The sequence below is a fragment of the Microtus ochrogaster genome, chromosome 24, assembly GCF_000317375.1.
Source record: "Microtus ochrogaster isolate Prairie Vole_2 chromosome 24, MicOch1.0, whole genome shotgun sequence".
NCBI lineage: Eukaryota > Metazoa > Chordata > Mammalia > Rodentia > Cricetidae > Microtus > Microtus ochrogaster.
Window position 1 is genome coordinate 3,544,433 of NC_022024.1, and position 18,493 is coordinate 3,562,925.

The window sequence follows — 18,493 nt, forward strand, 5'->3', positions numbered from 1 at the left end:
GTGTGTTCATGTGCAATTCATACACAGAGGATACTGTCACTTTAAACCTTATTTCCTGAGGAAGGGTTTCCCGCTAAGCCCAGCACTAGGCTGTATGTACGTCCCAGAAACCCTCCTGCCCACTTCTCAGCACTAGGGTCACAGGAGAATGCTACCTGGTCTGACTTTCTATTCGTTTGTCAGGGAGATGAACTCAAGTCCTCAAGCTTGGTCAGTAAGGGAAAGGGTTCTCACCTGCTTAGACATCTGCTCAGAACCAATAATTTTTAAATGACATTTTTATATACCTCTAAAAATATAATATAATGTCTTCTGCTGGAAAGACATGAACAGAAAGCAACCATTGTTGCTGCTGCTGGTGGTGGTGCTGTTGCTGATGGTGCTGATGATGATGACAACAATGGTGGTAATGATGACGATGGTATTGATGATGATGATCATGACGATGATGACGATGGTGACCGTGATGATGACGATGGTATCAATGATGATGACGATGGTGATGACAAAGACGATGGTGATGATATGATGATACAAGCTGGACTTGAATTCAAACGAGCCTCAGCTGGTCTCGCTTTCATAGAAACTCTCCTGCCTTAGCCCCTGAGTGCTGGGGTAACAGACACAGCACCAAACAAAAGAACTACTGAAAAGGGGGATATGCCCTCATAGCAGGGTAGATCTGTTTCAACACCCAAGACAACTGCCACAGAAAATCCTCACTCCGAGAAAGCTGTCTTAAAAATTTATTCCTTTTTCAGTTCTCAGCTAGTATTTGACAAGAACAACCTGTAGAGGGCGTCCTTGCACCAAGAGCCATAGAGGACTGAGCAATAACACTAGGGGAGAAAAACCTTCAATGAAAACCACATGCTTCAAGTCAAAGAAAATGTCTATTGTGTTTCAAAATTATTACCTGTGATTGAGTGATGCTGGTTTTACAATGTTAAAGGGTTTGCCTAATGTAGTACAACATTATACAAATGAATATTCACTGCAACAATAAAATAAAATGTTGAGGAAAGATATTCCGTTTTTTGAGATAGGGTCTCAGGTAGCCCAGACTGACGTCAAACTCCATGTAGATTATATTAAGAATAGAGCCCCTGCCTCTAATTCTTTAGCACTCATATTATAGCGTGTGCCATCATAATCAGTTTACATGTTTTGATTTCAAGAAAGAGTGGCCATGAAACTTTGCAGGCAAACAATCTTGTCATTGCTCCGGACAACGAGGAGTCCTTACGGGAGGGGGCTTTGAAGTCAGAGCGATTGGAATTTGAACTCTGGCTCTCCTTGCTCACCAGCTGAATATCTCTGCTTTTAAAGCTTTAGTTCCCCATCAGTAAAATGAGAATAGTAACAGCAGCTTCCACAAAAGAAATAAACACTATAAAAAAATGAAGTTACGTGGAGTTCACATCAGTTCACAATGGACAGTCTTCTTGTGGACCCTCCATACGCACATACTATCCTCTTTCTATCAGTTTGATTTTTTTTTTTAAAAAGAAACTGTTAGTGACTAACATTTGTTGAACACGCACACGTCCGACTTGTGTCGTTTCTGTTTGATTTTCCCTGCGGAGAGACCCGCTGCTTCGCAAAGGTCCTAGGGTGCATTGGATCAAAAGCAACTGGGTGAGAAAAAACAAAGTAAACAAAGCCATTCCTGAGTCTGAAAACTTACTGCGTATTTTGAAAACCCGTTTGCTTCCGTTTTCTCTGTACATTCAAGGAGTCAAGCAAGAGGCAAAAATCATCCGAGCACTATTGGATGAGGAGGTAATGCTGGAAGCCAGGGCCAGCAAGGCGCTCTTCCCAAAATACCCGTCGTCTAGTCCCCGAACCCCTAAGATTTCAGGGACCGGGCACGCGCCTTCATTTTTTTCCCTCCAAAATCCATTTTTTTTAGGGCAGTCTTACCCTTGTGGGCAAGGTGTGTGTCTGTGTGGGGGAGGAGCGCGGGGCGGTCAGCTCACAGCTATCATCCAGGGCCAAGGGAACTATTCTGGGTGCAATTGGGTTGTCAAGAAGACAAACCACGCCACCTGTCGGGTACCGGTCCAGTGCATAAATGAAAAGTCCCTCTGAGGACCAGCGCTTGCAATAGCTCCCTTCCCACCCACCCCCCACCCCCAGCCTGTAGAATCTTGGTATTTAACTTCCCGGAAAAGGGCTAAACGGTCAGCTAGAGAAGACAGGGTTTGCAGACAGGCACGCAGACATACACGTAGTGAAGGGTGGACCAGGTGTGTTCAGTTAGCCCCCGGGGTGGAAGACGGAGTTATCATCATCTTTGATAGCCAATCGAGCCCAGCTTTTTCCCCTTCACTGCGTCCCTGCTCCCTCACACGTCTCTTCTGGCAGAAGAAGGATAGAGACGACCTTGAAGTCCCTTTGGATGCATTTTCTCTGTTGTGTTTCCTTCACAACCCCGGGCGTGCATCACTTCATTCATCTGGAGCAAGCGAGCGGTCTCCCGGGTACCACGGCTCCGCCCACGCGGCCCCGCAGCGCCCCTTAGTGGCGGCCGCCCGCGCCTCCCCAGCTCTTAGCGCTCGCCGGTGCCAGCCTTTCCCGCGGTTCCTCCCTCCAGCGTGTGATCCTCTTGTTGCTGGCACTGCGGGACATGCTGGCACCGCCAGCTTTGCTAGCCTCGTGTCTCTGCGGTCCCCTCTCCCTCCAGGCCCCCTCCTTCTGCGCGGCCGCGCATACACTCCCTCCTCTCCAGCACTCCCCAGGCTCACTCGCACTGGAGACCGGAGACTTGAAAGTCCGGCCGTTTTAAGTGGCAACAGCTCCAGCCCCGCCAGCTGTAACCAAAAGAAGAAAAAAGAAAAAAAGAAAAAAGAAAGAAAGCCGAGAACTTCACAAGCGCAGGTTGTCGCTGCGGCGGCAGGAGTTGCTCCACCAGGGAGAAGGTCCTGAGCAGCATGGCCCGGAGAAGCGCTGTCCCAGCTTTTGCGCTCTGGCTCTGGAGCATCCTACCTTGCCTACTCCTCCTGCGAGCAGATGCTGGGCAGCCACCAGAGGAGAGTTTGTACCTGTGGATCGACGCCCATCAGGCGAGAGTGCTCATAGGTAAGGCTTGTCCCTTCCCAGTCTATCCTTAGTCTCTCCATACATGCATCGAGTGTGTTTTAAACTTAACTTCGAGGGTGACTGCAGCCTTCTTTTAAAACCAGCGTCTTCCATTTGGACGTTCCATTTATGAGTTTCTTTCTCAAAAATGCAAAGGCTAGCGGGGAGGTGGTGGCGCACGCCTTTAATCCCAGCCCTTGGGAGGCAGAGGCAGGCGGGTCCAGTCCTGGCTGCCGAGTTGTTACAGGAACCCAACATCAGCACTGCTTGACTCCATCGTGTGTTAGCAAGCCCAGCTCCTAACCCTATTAATGTTGGCAGGTGCTTTATGAAAAGCAGTGACCTACGCTGGTTCTCCCAGGTTTTTGCTTTCTGCATGAGACGCCTGTTTCTTCGAAATGAATCTGGTTTGATACGTTTGTTTATTATTTACACGACAGGATTTGAAGAAGATATTCTGATTGTCTCAGAGGGGAAAATGGCCCCCTTCACACATGATTTCAGGAAAGCCCAACAGAGAATGCCAGCCATTCCTGTCAATATCCACTCCATGAATTTTACCTGGCAAGCGGTGGGGCAGGTAAGGTCTGATAAGAGAGAGCAAAAAAATCTCTCTGGTATTTCTTCTCTCTAGTAGCCAGCAGCAGTAGTAACGGTGTGTGATGTAATAACATTTACGGTCCTATACAAGTTCTTGTCTGCTTGCCAAAGCAAAAAAGGGATCAGTTCCAATGTATTTGAAGTTGTCAAATAAGTGGAAGAATCTAAGAGGCAATGTGCCTACGAGGACCATTTTAATAAGATTTGATGTCTTGAGGTTGTGAATATAAACTGTTCATATCACTGTTTCCATAATCATTGGTATTAAGCAATTAACAAAACATTTAAAATACTTTCTATACTACGTGATAATCATTTGTGACATTATTTATGCTTAACAACAAAGTAAGTTTAAAAGTATTCTTGGCATGCGTTTCTAAAAGCTGATATGTTGAGTTTGCTCAGAGAAGTGTGATATCATCCATTTCTGGTAGAAGTTCATAGACTCAAAAGAAATAAAATAAAACAATGAAAATTACAGACTACTGATTTTTTTAAAGTGACCATTCAAATTGCTTTTCTATGAAAAAAGAAACAAAATCTATGTTAATGAAGTATTCCTCTTAGTACTTAACGTGCAATAGACTTTTTGTGTTACCTTCTATACATCTTCATGACAATATTAATGGCCTCTTATTTGGGTAGCATAAAATGTCTGTGTGACTTTAATTTCTGTGGCCCAATTGTCTAGAGGACAAGTGTAAGCAATAAATTCTGCTCATTAGTTGGTAAAAAAAATGTGTCTACTATGAAAACCATTGTAATTATAATTAACTGCACATTTTCAGGTTTTTTCAAATTCTAAAATTGCTTAAATAGCCATTTTCAAGAAGAATGTAATCAAGAAAACACTTTATAAAAAGCAACTATGCTAAATCAGGAAACCACTTTGGTTCCCTGTAATTGCCTATTACAGCACAGGCAGGACCATTTCAGCTGCCTTTTAACCCTCGGTTTGGTCTATTTTTTTTTTTAATTTTCTTTTAAAATAAACCACATCCAGACCGTCAATGTTCCTATTGCTGTGTGTTTTTGTTAAGTGATGTTTAGTGAACCAGGGCCATAGAGTCTGTGGCCCCTTGCACAGATAAGTTCTTGCACAGACAAGTGGTTCTTCTCTTGCCTGCAGCTCTCTCTTCACAGAAACTCTATGTGCAGTTTAGCTTGGAATATTGTGAAATCACCGATGAATAACTGGCCTTCCCTGGCTTTCTTCTTTCACCCAAATCTGTTTACTGGTGGTTAACCACTTGTTATTGCACTCAGCAGTCTATATTTTAAAGAGATTTGTTCATAATAATGGATCCATCAAAAGCATCCACCCACCCCATCAGGTGAAAGAGTTGCATAATTGGAAAACAGTAGAGAATGTCAAGCTCCCAAACACAGTCACAACCCCCTCACCTCCCCACAAACACAGTCACGGACCCCCTCACCTCTCCCTTCTCTCTCTCTCTCTCTCACACACACACACACAAACACACTCACAGACCCCTTTACCCCCCTCACACACACAGTCACAGACCCCCTCGCACCCCCACCTCTCTCTCCTCTCTCTCTCTCTCTCTCTCTCTCTCTCTCTCTCTTTCTCTCTCTCTCACACACACACACACACACACACACATACACACACAAACACAGTCACAGACCTTCTAACCCACACACACACACAGTCAAACACAGTCACAGACCCCCTTACCTCTCCCCTCACATACACACAAACACTGCACACCTTCCATTCCTTACTGCCTGTTCTATTGTTTTGTAACTGCATATTTGCAAACACCAGCTTCTTGCTGAATATGAAATGGACTCGCATAGTTAGCAATTTCAGAACTGTCTGGTGAGAGGTCAGGGGAAACGGCAGAACTAGCTAAGGATGAAGAGTCTGGTGTTAGATATTTTCCTGCTTAGGTGTTGATTAAATGAGTGGTTTATCTCTTTAGGTAGAACATTAGCATCTCAAGAAGTTACCTTCTTCTCTGTGGAAAGGTGACTCCAGGCCATTACAGGGCATCTGATGTGTGTTCCTCTTATGTGCAGGAGTGTATAGCAGGGGAGAACTCCACAATGCCAAAAGAAATATGTTTTAAAATCTTATTTAAATATAACTAATTTTGCTCCCTAAAAACAATGTGATTTCAGCACCATATATATTTTAAAATACCAGGCAAATTTGAAGATGGAAAAAAAATAATAACTTCATTATCAATTAAGTATTTTGACAGGCATCCACAGCTAAAGCCAACCACATTAAAATATGAAAAATGAAAAATTAACCCCATTATCTAGTTATTTAATCCAAATGATGTCAAACATTTAGACATTTCAACACTGCAGAAACAAAACGTATCTGATTCATTACATGTTAAACTTTGGCTGTTTTAGCGACATGTGGACCAAGCTTTTTGTCATTTTTGTTTGTTTTTCTTAAGATTCAAGACCTAGTAAAAAGCAATAAGTAATTATTTATTTCTAGTAAATTTTAAGTCCAGTCACCCAAAGTGTCAAGAGCCATTTAAAGCATAGCATCTGATCAGCATCAGAGATGTTCAAGGGGAGCCAAAATGAGCTTCCTTTTCCCATGGGAAACTGGTTCAGTCTCATGCAAGCGTTTTTGGTAGGAACTGTGTGGACTCTTAGGTTGGATGAGACCCTGGGACTCCTAGCAGGACAGTCCCACCAGGATGTTTGGGAATGGCTCAAATGCAACTTTTTCAGTGGGGCATTTATTTACAGAAACAAATCTTAAGAAAACTGTTATGAGTGTGCATATAAATTTAGCTGAAAAGTCAGAGGTCCAGCGGTCACGGCAACACATGGTAAAGCGATAACATGGATACTCTAGGCATAATTTGTGGCCGTGGGAAAAAGTTTAATAATAAATTAGTCTGTGAGATGGTACATTTTGTTTGATTCCGTTATAAATAGGTTGGCTGTCACAGGAAATTTTTATTTGGTCAACTTCCAGTCTTCTAAGGTGTAAATGCTTGTCATAGACACAGTGTGACATTTCGGTTTCCTGAGAGTCAGCATCTGTTGACTGTCATCTAAAAACTCATTTTATATTAGATATGTGTGAATGGATGAAGAGTTTAAACTTGCACGATGTTCTATGTTATAAATACTTAATATCTACTATCCCTTGTCATTTCCATATTACACATCACTCAGGAAAATGGCAGAACAAATGTTTTTTTATAGGCAATCATCTATGGAGACCAGAGATTTTGCTAATGTTTATGTGGTTTGCTTTGGAAGGCTTTCTGGCCTGAAATCATTCTACCTGAACTTCCTTTCTTGGCGGGGGTAGGGGGTGTCTGGGGACATTTGTCCCCATTTTCTCTTCCATATAAAACACTCACTTTCTGGCCTGCTTTCTCTAAAAGCTTTTAGCTGAGAAGAGTTTCCATTGAAAAGGGGTTAGGCTCAAAGGCTTTGTAGTCACGAAGCAGAAAGACCCCTTACGATTGTGTTCAACTGCTTACAGTTGTTAGTTTTCGACAAGCCCGTGCCGTATTCGTGTTCTTTAATAAATTTGAGACAGGCAGAGACCATAAACAACCATTTCGGTTTTCTAAATTAGGCACTAATTAAACATTTTATTTGGAAAATAACACTTCCTAAACCCCAAGGCTTTCAAGTAAAAATTTTAATAGGAAGTTTGGTTGCACACATCTGAGTTCTAACTTTAGGACATGGATGCTGATTTCCACATGAACCAATTTGGTGCAAAGCCAAAATGTTTATAGATGTATCCCAATGAGTAGATCTTCATGTATAAGGCTGGCAAAGACTTGACCTTTCTTTTTTCTTTATTTGTTTTTTGTTTGTTTTTGTTTTTTTGAGACAAGGTTTCTCTGTGTAGCTTTAGAGTCTGCCCTGACATTGTTCTGTAGACCAAGCTGGCTTCAGACTCACAGGAATCTGTGTGCCTCTGCCTCCCAAGTGCTGGGACTAATGTTGTGCACAACCACCGCCTGGCAAGACTTGATCTTTTAATGATAATATAGCCAATCGCCTGTAGAAACATTAAGATGTTATGAATCCAGTACTTAATGAGGTTTATTATTTATTTATTTATTTACATTTTTGGATGTATGTATTTTGATGTTGCTTTTTCCTTTTTTTTCCTTTTTTTCCCTTTTTTTTTGGAGGGGTGGGTGGGCACAGTTCATAGAATCATACCGAGCCACCAGCATTGACAATTCCTTTCTTCTTATGGCTAAAAGTCTGAGCTTCTTAGCTGGATGACAAGGCCTGGGGTGAAATGCTTTGGGAGAAGATCATTAACCAATATGAGCTTCAAATCTATCATCTGAATCATGTAGCAAGCTCTTTCCATCAGTACCAGCTGGTCCAGATCTTAGAGAACCCGTTTGGTCATGTGAAGTGTGTATTAGTTCTTATAGCCACTAGAAGTCAGTGGTGTAGTCATTTTCAAAATGTTTGAAGATGTCTGCTATCCTAGTGATGTATGTATTTTAGAGGACTTGACTCTGTCAGGCTAAACTGTAGAAACATGCTCCTTTGTGCTCTTTAACTTATTGTTAAGTGTAATTAGTGTGTGCACACACGGGCACCTGGACGAGAGCTAGAGGACAGCAGTGATGTGGGAGTGTCATATCAATCTATTGATTTCATTGGTTAGTGATGTGGGAGTGTCATATCAATCTGTTGATTTCATTGGTTAGTGATGTGGGAGTGTCATATATCAATCTGTTGATTTCATTGGTTAAGCAATAAAGAAACTGCTTGGCCCTCATAGGTTAAAACATAGGTGGGAGGAGTAAACAGAACAGAATGCTGGGAGAGAGAAGCTGAGTCAGGGAGTCGCCATGATTCTCCTGCTCCAGACAGACGCAGGTTAAGATCTTCTCTGGTAAGCCAGCTCGTGGGCTACAGCAGATTATTAGAAATGGGCTAGTCCAGGTGCGAGAGTTAGCCTAGAAGAGGCTAGATAGAAATGGGCCAAGCAGTGTTTAAAAGAATACAGTTTCCATGTAATTATTTTGGGGCATAAGCTAGCCATGTGGGTGGCCGGGTGCCGGGGACACAGCCCCGCTGCTCCTATTACAACACAGCAGTGTCCTGCACCATCACTCTCTGACTAGTTTTTGAGACAGGGTCTCACACAGAACCTGGAACTGGGCTGTGAGCCAGCATGCCCCAGAGATCCTTATCTCCACCCAGCACACACAATTGCACCTCCTGGCTTTTTACTTTTCCGGAGATAGGCGTTCAGGCCCTCCTGTCTGTGCAGCCATCGCTCGTACACACCGAGTCCTCTCGTCAGCCCCCTCCTTCGTTGTTCCGCATGACCGTCGAGAATAGAAAATGCTGGACTGCAGAAACAGCTCAAGAGTCGGCTTAGTCCCCTGCATTACCCAAAACAAGAATAAATAATAAATATGCTAAAGTCACAGTGTGTCAAAGGAAGCATTTCTTGAAATCAATAAATCATCATTAGCTCCCTATCAACTAAAAAGTCTTGGATTATTGAAACTACTAGTTACTTAAATATAATAATGGATAAAATACACACACAGCAGGGCATCTTTGTATGGACTTGCCTTATAATCGTCCAGTCAGTCACACCCAAATTCAGTTTTAACAGGACAAAAATACCATTTAAAAAGGAGAGAAACAAAAAGCCAGGCCACTTCTTCGACGGCCAGCTCAGGTTATGGCTAATTATTTTAACAAAGCAGGACGAGCACATAGATACATTTCAGTAATAACAACTAGACGGTCTCATTCTATCGGTCAAGTGCTGTGGCCATGCCAGAGAGCCCGTTCCCAAGGCAGGAGAGATGTTAGCTGCAGTTTGCAATCTTGAGTTTCCCACTGGAGCGGCTACATTCCAGAGGCGTGTAGTAAAGTGGGGTTTCCCCCTTGACAAAAATCAAAGACTAGCAACAGGGGTGAATTTTAACTCAAGAGCATCCTTTCTATCTTCAAAGGGCCTAGTCCCAGCTTCACCACAAGAACACGTTTCCGATAATACTATTATTTAGATCCCTAGATCTTCCCTGTCCGCATTTTCTCTAATGGACTTGGGATTGTTTAAGTAACTCCAGTTAACTCCGTGTCTTGGGACTCCCAGGACTTGTCATTCAAGGTCATGTGTCTTTAGATCACCGAATGAAGGAAATAGCTTGTTTTCTGGCCCCTGTTCCACTACTTCGAATATGGAATGTGAATACATTTTACCTACCACGGGTGTGATTTTGTTTAAAGGAGGTACATGTCTCAAAAGGGTGACTTTGAGCCTTTAGTCTTATGACTCCTCTCTGCCCTGGTCTTTGACACTGTGTTGTGGATACACCACTGGGGATCAAAGAGGGACTCTGCAGAGAGCCCGTTTCATTTAGTGAAGCAGGCATATGCCAGCCATCTGTGCATCTGCTGATAGAAAACAGCAGTTTCTCAAACTTTTGCCAGAAGAAGGGGGAGGGGCTTTACAACTTAGAGGAGATGAGTTACAAGATACCTTGCAAGCCACATCGGGCTCTGTCGAGGTCTACATGGCACACATGTAAACTCTGGTATGTCTCCCTTCCACGTCCCTGTAAAAGCACACAAACAAATGCTTCACTGATATCCTTTCTGCTTGGTCCTGGCTTTGAATAGCTTGCGCAAATAAAGGTATTTTAAATTTCCATGGTGACGCAGAAGCATCTTAGGTTGGTTAAACTTATCTAATCTATCTACCCCTGATAATTAAGAGCGGTGTTTGGAGGAAACAAGTTTGGTGGAGCTGAGTTTTGTGGCAGTTATTCTCATTCTGTGGGATGAGCTCCAGAGGGAGCCTCGCTGACTGCAGTAGTTCAGCTAACTCACTCACGTGATGCAAGAGTAACATGGTTACATGCCCAGGAACCTGAAGGAATGGGGAGCACCAAAGAAATCCACCCTTTTTCCTTCTGGGGAGGAGTGGGACTCTCTAAGCAGATGCTCCCGTGACTTCATTCCCTGAAGGCTGAGTCAGATCAGTCACTGATAAAAATTAGGATTCCTAGATGCTCGAAGGTTCTAAAGGAGAAGGCAGGCTTCCCTTGACCATGTAGGGCTTTACCTCATATCTGAGCAGTCATTGGTGCCTAATGAAGAGGAGATGAAGGTCAACAGATAGAGGAGGATCTTGGTGCAAAGGAACAAAAAATGGAAACCACTCGTGGCCTTGTCTCTCATCTGTCTTCCCTTCCTTTGAGAGACAGTATTCATTATCTGCACATTTATGCTGGGGATGCATGGAATGCAGTTTGTTTATCTATTGAATGATTGATGTCTTCTCCACCACCTGGATTCAGCTCTTGTCTCTTAGAAGCCTTTGGAAGAATTGGCAATGATTTCTCTTTTCTATCTTTCTTCTTCTTTCTTGTCTTCCTCCACCACCCTGATTTTGGTGTTATAGACATGCAACTATAAAAAATAGCTTCTATGGGACTGAAGAAGTAGCTCCGTGGCTAAGGGCAGTTGCTGCTCTTCCAGGGGACCCAGGTTTGGTTCCCAGTACCTACATGGTGGTTCACAAATGCACCCAACTCCAGGGGGCTTCACACCCTCTTCTGCTTTCCATGGCATGCAGTGCACATTCATACACATACACATACACATACACACACACACACACACACACACACACATACATACATACAGGCAAAGCACTCGTATACATATAAAAACAAACAAATCTTTAAAATAGCTCTTCAAGGGAATTGAACATAATAAGTGAATTTAATTTCCTAATGGAAGGAGTGTGTTAATTGAAAGAAAGCAAGTGAGTTGACTTACCTTTTTAACTACCCTGTAAATATAAAGAAAAGAAAACAGGGTCAGTAATCATCTGGCAGGTGGCCTTCCCATTTAAAGAATGGGAAATTGAACACTGTATGGCAATTTATTTAATATGTGATTGGTTCTTCTAATGTTTTATTTCCTTTTTAAAATTTATTGCTGCTTAAAGCACAGTAAAATCTCAGAATTATTGCTCTTCTTCCCCGCTTTCCTCAGTCAGACATTTTTGGGAGCTGCACATTTTATCTCTGGGATTTTATGGACGTCTTAATCAGTGCTCTATTGCTCTGAAGAGAAACCGTGGCCATGACAATTCTTGTCAAGGAAAGCTTTTAATTGGGGCTGGTTTACAGTTTCAGAGGCTCAGTCCTTTACCCTCATGGTGGGTGTATAGTGACACACAACAGACACGGTGCTGGAGAAGGAGCCTTCTTATCCAGATCCACAGGCAGTAGAAAGAGAGAGTGACACTGGACCTGACTGGAACATTCGAAACCCAGAGCCCACCCCCAGTGGCACACTTCCTACAATGAGGCCACACCTCCTCCAACAAGGCCACACCTCCTAATCCTCTCAAGTAAAGCTACTCTCTAGGTCACACCTCCTACAACGAGGCCACACCTCCTCCAACAAGGCCACACCTCCTAATCCTCTCAAGTAAAGCTACTCTCTAGGTCACACCTCCTACAACGAGGCCACACCTCCTCCAACAAGGCCACACCTCCTAATCCTCTCAAGTAACGCCACTCTCTAATGACCATGCATGTGAATACATGAGCCCATGGGGTTCATTAAAACCACTGCGATCTGATGAATCTTAGAAATAGTCAGGCAGTATTTAAAACCCAGCCCCCAGAGTAAAATCTCACATAGGCAGCTGTGTGGTACGGCCTGAGATGAAACAGTTTACAGGTAAGGACTTAAGCTAACAGTGTGAGAAAAGAGAGGCTAGCATCTCTGTGTCTTGACCAGTACTTAGAACATGCTTTGGGAGAAATACATGATCAAGAAGCCTCAAGAGAATGAGCACCTAATTAGAAAGACGGAAGTATAAACAGGTTTTGTTGATGATACACAGAATGTATGCTGTGGGACAATACTCTCCTATGCTGCAAAGATTAGGCTCACATGTTAGATTAATAAAATGCTGATTGGCCAATAGCCAGGCAGGAAGTATAGGTGGGGCCACTAGTGTAAGAGAATTCTGAGGAGGGGAAAGGCAGAGATGCAGTCACCAGTCAGATGCAGAGGAAGCAAGATGAGAATGCCTCACTGAGAAACGGTACCAAGCCATGCGGCTAAATATAGACAGGAATTGTGGGTTAACTTAAGTTGTGAGAGCTAGTTGATAATAAGCCTGAGCTAATGTGTAACATGAGGGTCGGGCTCATTGGGGTTTCTGTCCCGCCTGGTCCCCCAGCAGTTTAGTCCCAGAGAAAATCACACAGAGGACTCCATAAGATTATAAACTGATTGACCCATTAGCTCAGTCTTCTTATTAGCTTGTGTAGCTTATATTTAACACATTATTCTTATCTATGTTAGCCATGTGGCTCAGTACCTTTTTCAGCAGGGCTGGTCACATCCTGCTTCTTTGGTGATCTGGGCAGGAGTCCGGAGGAATGGACTTCCTCCTCCCTAGAATTCTCCTGTTTTCATCACTCTGCCTCTGCTTCCTGTCTGGTTGACCTGCTGATACTTCCTGCCTGGCCAATCAGCATTTATTCAAAACATGATTGACAGAATACAGACAATTATCCTGCACCAGCTAATGGGTCAAACAGATTATAGTTAATACAAGCCTCTGTGTGTTTCTTTGGGACTGAATGGTTGCAGGACCAGGTGGGACAGACACCTCAGTCTACAATGTGGCACATAATGCTGCTGAACTTCTGAGGTATTTCCAAGGAATTATGTGAGGCAAAGGTAAAGCTATGCCTGACTACTGAGTTAACTGAACAACTGAACCAGGACAAATGAAACAGCTTGGGATGAGACATACAGACCAGAAATGTGGTCATCTGGGTCTCTGGTACTTTGGATGGCTAAAGTGAGTAGGACAATATAGAAATGGAGCAGGAATTGACCCTAGATGACTTTCTCCAGTAAGCAAGAGCCTTGGACTTGGTCCATAGACAATGACCAGTCAGTCACTGAAGAAGCAGAGAGTACTGGACATCCTCATACTATCTCAGTAGTAGGTTGAAAAGAACTTGGCTGCAAAGACATCTGGGAACACAGAAGATAACGGATGAAGAGAAGGGAAAATAGACTGGAGAAAGATTTAGGCAATAAAAATCTGGAAGTTGTGGTGCTAAGAATAGGGAGTCGCTTGTCCTTTCCTCTGCCTCACTCAGTGACCCATCAGCCTCTCTGTCACACACACACTCACACACACACACACACACACACACTCACACATGCATGCACGCATGCACGCTAACACCCCACTCCTAAGTACTTGCCTTCCCCACCTCAGGACTTTTTACATGAAATTCTTTTTGCTCATAATGCACTCACTTCAGAATTCTGCATGGCCCTCTCTTCTGCCTCTGACCCATAGCACCTCCTTGGAGAGACTTTCCTCCAACAGCCAGCACACCTTTCCCTACCGAGCACTCATCTTACAATGATTGTGGCACTTGGGTATGTCTGGCTTTAATCGCCTGGCTCTTTGTTCTATGTAAGTTTATGACAGCAAGAACTCTGTTGTGCTTACTGTGTATCTCCTGATGTTGGAGCATCCTGGCTCCTAGCACACAGGTGATAATTCTATGTTGGATGAATAAAAGAGGTATGTCTAATTATTACTGTCCTTGCACAGATAAGGCAACTGAGACACAGAAAAGCAAAGATCACACCACTAGTAAAGAGCAGAGTCAGGATTCAGGCCCAGGCAGTTAAGGTCCAGATCCCTTAGGGAAGTACTTAAACTTTGTACTTTAGTCTAAGTATTAACCAGAGTTGTAACCACACTGTAACCATGGAGCTTTGGGAACACAGAGGGGGAAGCAGCTAGGCTGGGCTGGGGAAACAGGGCATGGCTTGTCTAAGAGAGATCTGTGGCAATGGGGAGGATGTTCATGATCAGTGATGTCCACTGATCAGTCGGGGAAGAGGAAGACTTAGGAAGAAGGGCTGGCAAAAGGGAGAGTCAAGGGAGTTGCAACAGTACATTTTGGGAGAGAAGTTCATTTTGCCTGAGTCTGGATCTTAGCCTATGGAAGAGGGAATTCTGGACTTGGGAGGGACTTATGGAGGAGGACATGAAGCAGGGCTTTGGTCAAGGTGAGATGGAGAAACACTGGAGCCATAGGAGAGGTGACACAAACCATTCATGCTCCGGTGCTTGTATCTGACAGGGGTGTGGTTTCAGTTACATCTAAATCCTACCAAATTCTCCAGTGTGAGTCTGTCTCTAAGGTAAACCTCTTCAGCAGCTGAACACTAATGGTAATGTCTTTATATAGAATGTACAATCAATCTCCAGTTTTAGAAGACAAGGCAGCAGGATTCTTTCCTCCAGTAAGGTTGTATTTATCGCTAGGTTTCAGAGTATTCACTTGAGGATCCCTCTTTGTTTATTCTGTGTCAATAATATTAGTCAGTAGTGGCCTAGAATGTGCTTGTGGCAGAGTGTTTGCCTGGCATTCCCAAAGCGCTGGGTTCATTCCCAGCACCCAGAGAAGCAGAAACCAGTCCTTGGTTACACCCTCCGTGCCACACTCTTGTGAACCCTTTATGAATCACCTCTCGCGGGATCCTCACAACACCCCCAGGGTGCTATACTTGCCACTGCTTTCATCACTATGACACAGCTCCTGGAGAAGCCACTTAGAAGAGAAGGGTTTGTCATGACTCATGGGTCAGATGGCCTAGAGGGGTTTCTGGTGACAGAGGCCTCCCCATCTTGGAACATCTGGGACAGGGGAGTAGAGTTGCAGCCAGAAAATACCACATTCAAAGCCTCCCTTCCAACCCACTTCTGCTGGCTAGTCCACAGTTCCAAGAGTTCTACAAGCTCTTGAAATGGGGCCAGAAGGGGGACTAGGTGATCAAACACGGCAGCCCGTGGGAGAACTTGGACACTGAAACATTACAAGTTGGCACCATTGCTCTCCTGATCTTCTGGAAAGGAAATGGAGGAATACAGAAGTCAAGTTATTTACTTAAGAGCAGACTGCTAAACATATTTCTGCATGTATGAATTATAAAGATATTTTTGTGGTCCAAGGGCCTTCCTCATATCTGCTCTGATAGTTTTTGGATTGTCCACTCCAAAAATCAACAATTCAAAGGACACGTCAACGCTTTCTGTGTCTAAGTCCAGGAAACATAAATTTTAATTGCTCCAACTGCCTTCCAGAAGCCACCAACTAGAGGAAAGACCCTGACATTTTAGAGGCAGTGGTAACAATGGTGATATGTCTCAGGGTCAACATGGATAAAATGTTTCTTTGCACTTGGGATTCTAACCAGAGAGGTCAGCGAAGGCTGGAATCCAGCCCACACTTCCCTTCTCGGTCTTTCTACTCTGACATAAAGTTACTCCTGTTCAGAGAAAACTCTTCCACAAGATTTGCATAGACGTCCAATTAGGGTGCTGTGGTTTCCACAGCTGTGAAAGCATAACCCCAGAGGATTTTGCTATCTTTCAGGTAAGCTTACAAGCATTTGCATTTTAGGAAAGACATGCTAGACAGGCAACATCTGAGTGACATCTGGAAAATGTATAATAGGCAGAGAGTGGTCAAAGCAAGGGCTGTTGAGATGGGTACTCTGGCTACACTGAAGAACCTGCAGGGAGGTTCAGGGACCTGCGAATCATTGGTGCGTTTGCAGAATGGCAATTCCTATGAACGGGTAGAGCTATAGGATAGAAACTGAGGAGTGTGGACCTTAAACAGTGAGTTTAGGAAAGGCTATGGTCGCTATCCGCGTGCCATAGTTGCCATTATCTTCCAGATGACAAACGGGGAGTCATTAGAAATCGAAAAGTGCAGTGTGGCGTCTGAGTGGCAGAGGGAAGTCTGGCTGGTGACTGGGGACACTTTGGAAAGTATTTGATGAGCTGCCACAGAAGGTGAGGAGGGCCAAAATCCAGGTAGGCAGTGGAGAAAGAGACTGATTCCAGTCTTTCTTGGTCGTGTGGCGTTAATGGAAATGAGGGGCTAGCAATGACTTCAGGGGCTTAGTGGAGAGTAGTGTAATCGGAGGAACAGAGCATTTGAGGCTCAAAAGACAATTCGAGGCCATCCAGAAACTGTGGGTCTACTCCACACCAGATGGCAAAATCTGGTAGACCCTCAAAAGTTTGAAAGTGGAGCTAAGACATGATGTGAACGGCAAATGCCAAGTTTTGAAGGCTGACCCCTTCCTGTCCTTTCCGCATCCCTTCTTCCCTTCTTTTGACCTCGGTTCAGTGCTTACTAAGGTCCTAACTAATGCCCAAGTCTATGGCCAACACTAAGAAAATTGAAGTAAAGCTTGCTTTCATGGAGTCAGAGTCCAGTATGGAAACAGACATGACCCATAATAACAACCACACACTCTAAATGTTTCTGTAATTCCAGGGTAAGCAAGGCACAGTGAAAGTCCTGAGGAGAGAGCATTGGCCTGCCAGAGGGGGAGTGAATTAAACATGGCATTCCTGATGTTCTGCGGGGTTGTATCCTGAGTTTCATAAAACCATGACATACTATGTGGAACAAGGCCTGCTCCATGTCATGACTTGCATGTCCTCGAGCCTAGTGGATTCTGCCTACCACTTGCCATAAAGTTTTGAACATGGATATGACCAAGGTCACCATTATCACTAGGTGGCAGAGCAAATCAGCTCTCTTAGGCAAGCCATCTGAAGCTCCTCATGATAGACCGGTTTGTAGAAGCCAAAGATGAACTTAGACAAACTTGGTGAGGTGCCTTGTTCCCAAGGACCATTTCATTCCCAGCCACCATTGGGCCACTAGGAGGATTCTGAAGCTAGGTCTAAGGGACATCTTTTACTTTCAGTGTAACCTGAAGACTTGTAGAACACTTAAGTGTTTGGTTTTACAGTTTTATATTATCATTAGTGAAGCTCAATTATTAATAATTTATAATACTCATTTATATTTTCACTTAGGACTGAAGATTGCATTTATGTTGTGGTTACTTAGAGCAATGTGAAGTTATTTCTTGGGGGTTATTTTTCACCTCAACCTTCTTTGGAGTCTTAGGTGCAGTGCCTTCTGTCTAACAGACCCCATGAGTATTGCATTGTGTGGTTCCCATTCAGTAGCTCAGAGACCTTTAATGTCTTGGAAGATAAGCTTTCTTATCTTCTTACATTTCTGCCACTGATAACATTCTAGCTCACGATATATTCAAGAGCTGACTAGTTGTCATTATAGACAGGAAATGACTTCATCACATATTTAATGACCTATTTTTTTTTTTTTTGGTTTAAACAGTGCTCTATTCAGAGACAGGTTAAAGGTGAGGTCATCTTTCCTTGTGCATTTGATGTTTGCTTTGCCTTTTCTGGCTGTATGATGAGATGATGAGAAGCCATTCAGCAACTGGAAGAGATTGGGGGGCTCTTCCAACTTTGCGCTGAGGTGTCAGAGCACTCTGTGCTTAGGCCCTGACGGAACAGGCCCAGTGGAGAGGCTCTCATGAAGACAGCCACGGTTGCTTTTCATGCGGGGCCACAGCATGTCTTCGTGGTACAAACAGAATGTCTCCAGTCTCTGTAGCAATGGCTCTCAACCTGTGCATCATGACCCCCTCTGGGGGCATCCAATGACCCTTTCACAGGGCTCGCCTAAGACCATCAGAAAATACAGATGTTTCCATTATGATTCATAACTGTAGCAAAATTACAGTTATAAAGTAGCAACAAAATAATTTTATGGTGGGGGTCAGCATAACACAAGAACTGTATCAAAAGGCCTCAGCCTTAGGAAGGTTGAGAACCACCATCTAGAGAATCCCATTGCATTTCACTCTCAAGTTATTTCATCTCTTCTAC

General features: G+C 43.8%; 1 protein-coding gene across 1 annotated transcript in view; it reads left to right on the plus strand.

Annotated features, from left to right (window-relative positions):
* The first annotated feature begins 2,628 nt into the window (after positions 1-2,628).
* Positions 2,629-18,493, plus strand: part of Wif1 (WNT inhibitory factor 1) — a 67,020-nt gene continuing 51,155 nt past the window's right edge. Inside the window, exons 1-2 of the mRNA XM_005357924.2 lie at positions 2,629-3,081; positions 3,522-3,661. Of these exons, the coding sequence (XP_005357981.1) occupies positions 2,934-3,081; positions 3,522-3,661 (288 nt within the window). The 5' untranslated portion in view covers positions 2,629-2,933. The remainder of the gene's footprint in view (positions 3,082-3,521; positions 3,662-18,493) is intronic.